The 4,206-nt window shown below is 33.7% G+C and overlaps 1 protein-coding gene and 1 pseudogene across 1 annotated transcript; both read left to right on the top strand.

The window, feature by feature from the left end:
- Positions 1–1,110: 1,110 nt before the first annotated feature.
- LOC145562931 (UDP-Glycosyltransferase superfamily protein) lies at positions 1,111–1,920 on the top strand. The gene has a single exon (XM_081623347.1). It carries the CDS (start codon positions 1,111–1,113, stop codon positions 1,918–1,920), a length of 810 nt encoding a protein of 269 aa, XP_081479473.1.
- Positions 1,921–2,530: 610 nt separating this feature from the next.
- Positions 2,531–3,079, top strand: LOC145562930 (gallate 1-beta-glucosyltransferase pseudogene; annotated as a pseudogene).
- Positions 3,080–4,206: the final 1,127 nt, after the last annotated feature.

Below are 4,206 nucleotides of genomic sequence, written 5' to 3'. Positions count from 1 at the left end.
GTGAATGTCACAAGTGGTTGTGTGGTGGTGGTGTGGTGGTGGGACTGGTGGGACTCATTCCCTTTGTTTTTAAAACAAACAACACCCCAAATTTTAGGTATTTTCATTCCATTCCTTCTCTTTCCCTTTATTCATTCCATTCCGATTACCCCGTGCGAACCAAACGGCCCCTTAATCTATTCCTCACTTCTTTTTTTTTCTCTTTTTTGGTGTCCTTAGTGACAAAGATACAAAAGGATGATCTATAGAAGTGATCCTACACAAGTGTGGTCATTCTATTTATTAATGATTATGGAAAAGTATCTTTTTTATTTCCAATTATATTAGAAGATAATTTCTGAAATTGATTCAATCTGTTTCCTTTAGACCTTTAGTTCAATTATCATTTAACTCATGTTAGCATAACATGACAACATATGTAACTCATGTTAGCACTATCCACATATGTATAGACTATGGTGTGGCAAAATTATCTAACTTAACAACTTGTAACAAACTCATGAATTTTTTACAAAATAAATGAAATAAATTATGCATATATTATGGTATATTTTTTTTTGATACAATGATGTAGATGACTAGACAGAATTTGATCCAATCTTAAATAACTTGAAAGTTTACATCCACACTATGGCATATATGAATATATGATATATGTTGCTCTAAGGTTTAGATATAAATGGTAAATTAAGTACAAATTTTTTTCCTACATAAAATCCTATCAAAATTTATTATTTGATACCTTAATAGTCTTGATACATGATATTTTGATTTTATAGTTTGGATACGTAATTTATTTTGTCCAATTATTTCATATATAATTTTGGTATAATTCTTTAATACCAAATCTCTTAGAATTAAATGTGATATGTTACCCTTGTTATTCATATATACATAGTAACATATCCCCTGATTAAATAAAATTATATGAATTATTACCTCAGTTCACATGCAAAGCAAGGTGCATTTTTCCTAACATGTTTTCCTAAGCAAAGGATCACTAATGTCATTACTAGTATATAATTTCAAGTAGTCCCCAACTTGCTTCTATACTAAACCACCTTGCTTTAGTCCTCTCATTGTTGTTTTATGTTGTTATTTGAGAAAAAAATGGTTCATATCCATGATACTCATGTTTTAATGGTTTCCTTGTTCTACCATGGTCACATAAACCCCATGGTTCGCTTTGCCAAACTCCTCACATCAAGAGGTATCCATGTAACCATAGCCACAACTAACCATGCTCGAGACCAAATTTTAAATGGGCTAGCCAAACAAAACAATTTCATCGATTTTGAGTTTTTTGATGATGGCCTTGATGCTGAACTTGATCGTGACAAGAATTTGGGTATCCTCCTAGAAGAGTACCTTCCAAGGGACGGGGTGAAAAATTTTTCAAATCTCATTTATGCTCTTGAAGGCAAAGGTAAAAAATTTGAGTGCATCATTGTCAATTGTTTCGTGCCATGGGTTACAAATGTTGCAATCATGCACAACATTCCTTGTGCCATGTTATGGGTTCAATCTTGTGCAACATATGGCATATACTATCATTATTTTCACCAAAAATTATCTCAAGTATTTGCATTAAATGATCCAAATCATGTTTTCACAATACCCGGATTACCATTACTTAAGGCAGCAGACCTTCCAACCTTTGTCCTTCCCTCAAGCCCTCCCCATTTCCTAAACGTTGTCATGACAACCATAAGTATCCTTGATCGATTTCAATGGATATTTGGAAGTTCTTTTTGTGATATAGAAGAAACTTTGGTGCATTCCATGATGCAATTAAAACCCATTCTGCCCATTGGTCCTTTGGTGTCACCGTACATGCTAAATGTTGGAGAAGCGCTAGAGCATGAGGAAGAAAACGACTTGTGCCTAGATTGGCTGGATAAGCAAGGTATTGATATATAGCTGAGTATTGTTTTTCAATCATGCAGTTAATTTATTATTGCCCCATTTTTTTTTTACTCTTATAGTCCTTATTTATTTGTTGACACTTATTTTTATTTTATGAGATGGCCTCATTGCCCAATAGTTGCAACAAACCTCATTATTGATAAGAGGGTTTTTTTTTTTTTTTTTCCAGTTATTCACCCCAAAAAATTTCTCTTATCTTTTTACTTTTGTCAAACCTATGTGTCAAAAAGTATTTGCAACAAGTATATACATCGGGACAAAACCAAGCAAACTTGGTGGAGTTGTTAGGAAACTCACTTTGTAACTTTGAGACTTTGAGGCCACGAGTTTGAATCTCACCAACCACATTTGTTTGGAAGTAAGGAGATTGCCCAAATCCAGATACTATACTACTCAGTATGTATATACTTCGCAAAATAAAGATTTTGATTTTATATGATTAGGACCATGATATGTGCAAAATTTGATGTGACTAATCAACTAATCACGTTATGTTATTTTATGTTATCGGCTCTTATTTACGTTGGGGATACGCTTATATAACTTTAGAAAATTATTAGGCGCATCATCGGTGATATACGTTGCTTTGGGGAGTATATCCATCATGTCACAAAGTGAGACAGAAGCACTAGCAATGGCCTTGGAGAGTGATAGCAATAGGCGATTTTTATGGGTGAGGAAGGAAGGCGAAAATGGTTGGGGAGGAAAAACAGGAGAGCTTCCAAAAGGATTTCTAGAGAATACCAAAGATAGAGGACTAATAGTTCCGTGGTGTCGTCAAGATAAAGTGTTAATGCACCCGGCTATCAAGTGTTTTCTGACTCATTGTGGATGGAACTCGACATTAGAAACTATCTCAGCAGGTGTTCCGGTTATAGCTTACCCCGATTGGACCGACCAACCAACAAATGCTAAACTTCTAGTAGATGTGTTTAAGGTGGGCGTAAGGATGAAGAAGATTAAGGACGGCGAGCTTGGGAAAGACGAGATTGAAAGGTGTATTGTAGAGGTGACCACAGGACCAAGGGCGTTAGCTATGAAGGAACAAGCCAATAAGTGGAAGGTGGCGGCTAAGAAAGCAACATCAAGTGGTGGTTCCTCCAACATGAATATTGAGAATTTCATCGATGCAATTAGAGGCAAATTTGTCTAGTACAAGTGTAGGATCCATTTTTGTGCTGTTTATTTCTTTTGCAATTTCCTTTTCAAAGTTTGTGTTCAATATAAGTACTCTAGAATGCATGTAGCAAATAAAAAATGTAAGACATTAGACTTTATTTTCTGTAAATGCAAGAAATTCGACTTTATCTATTATGTTATGTTATGGTGTATGTTATTATTTTTATTTTTCAGTTTTCATGTGTGTAGACATTGATAAATTTGATATAAGTTTTCATATGTCAAAACAATTACTTGCATTTTACATTAGTTTATAAACATAAATAGATTTTAGGTAAATATAAACTAAGCTACTACTATGATTATCATAATCATCATAGACTATGCTAGAATTAATTAAATCCTAGAAAAATTTGCAAGGTACAACAATCTTCAACATTTACAATTTCAATTAGAACAAAACATACGAAGTACATAATGAAGCTCACTTAGATTAGAAAGAAAGCTGAGAAAAAAAAAATGGATGAACGTTAGTTTTATGTGACACTATATCCCTATCATTTGTGAGACATTAAAGGTTATTCTATACGATGTAAAAGTTACTTCTCAATAAAGTAAAGTCACGTTGCTCTCACAAAAAATTGCATGATAATTGTATATGAACTTGCCTCGTACAATTCACAAATCGAGACATTATTGTCGAAAATTGGAGGGATAACTAGCACTAGGTGTCGCAATTAGTGTGGTAGTCTTAACAGCAAAGATTAAAATGGGAGACAAATCATTGTGCAACATCAGACCTATGTCCAGCCATTTCAGCAAGGTGCAAAAGCATGAAATTACATAAAGAACAACTTATGTTCCAATCCAAGGAAACAGTGGATATCCATGTGTAAAAAAAAATAAAGTATGATTGGTAAAAAAAGCCAAAAAAACCACATTCAAAAACCCTTATATAAACCTCTTTAAGATTAATTCTTATAATATGTCATAAACCTTGTTTCTAGCTTTTTTAACAACAGAAAGTTCTGATAATAAGCTAGGGATCGGAGATGAAGTATAACTTCAAGAGTAACATTATTTCTACTGCCTATGTTATAGCAATGTTGTTAATTGCAAGCTCAATCGACCTGGTTGTAGCATACGAGGAAACTGGGAATC

The sequence above is a fragment of the Chenopodium album genome, chromosome 10 (genome assembly GCF_948465745.1).
Source record: "Chenopodium album chromosome 10, dcCheAlbu1.1, whole genome shotgun sequence".
In the NCBI taxonomy this organism is placed as follows: Eukaryota; Viridiplantae; Streptophyta; class Magnoliopsida; order Caryophyllales; family Amaranthaceae; genus Chenopodium; species Chenopodium album.
Note: the sequence above shows the minus strand (reverse complement) of the source record. Positions and strands in the feature narration are given on the sequence as shown.

Excerpts from the sequence above, each read along its gene's own strand:
- LOC145562931 (XM_081623347.1), top strand. The coding sequence starts at position 1,111 with ATGGTTCATATCCATGATACTCATGTTTTAATGGTTTCCTTGTTCTAC.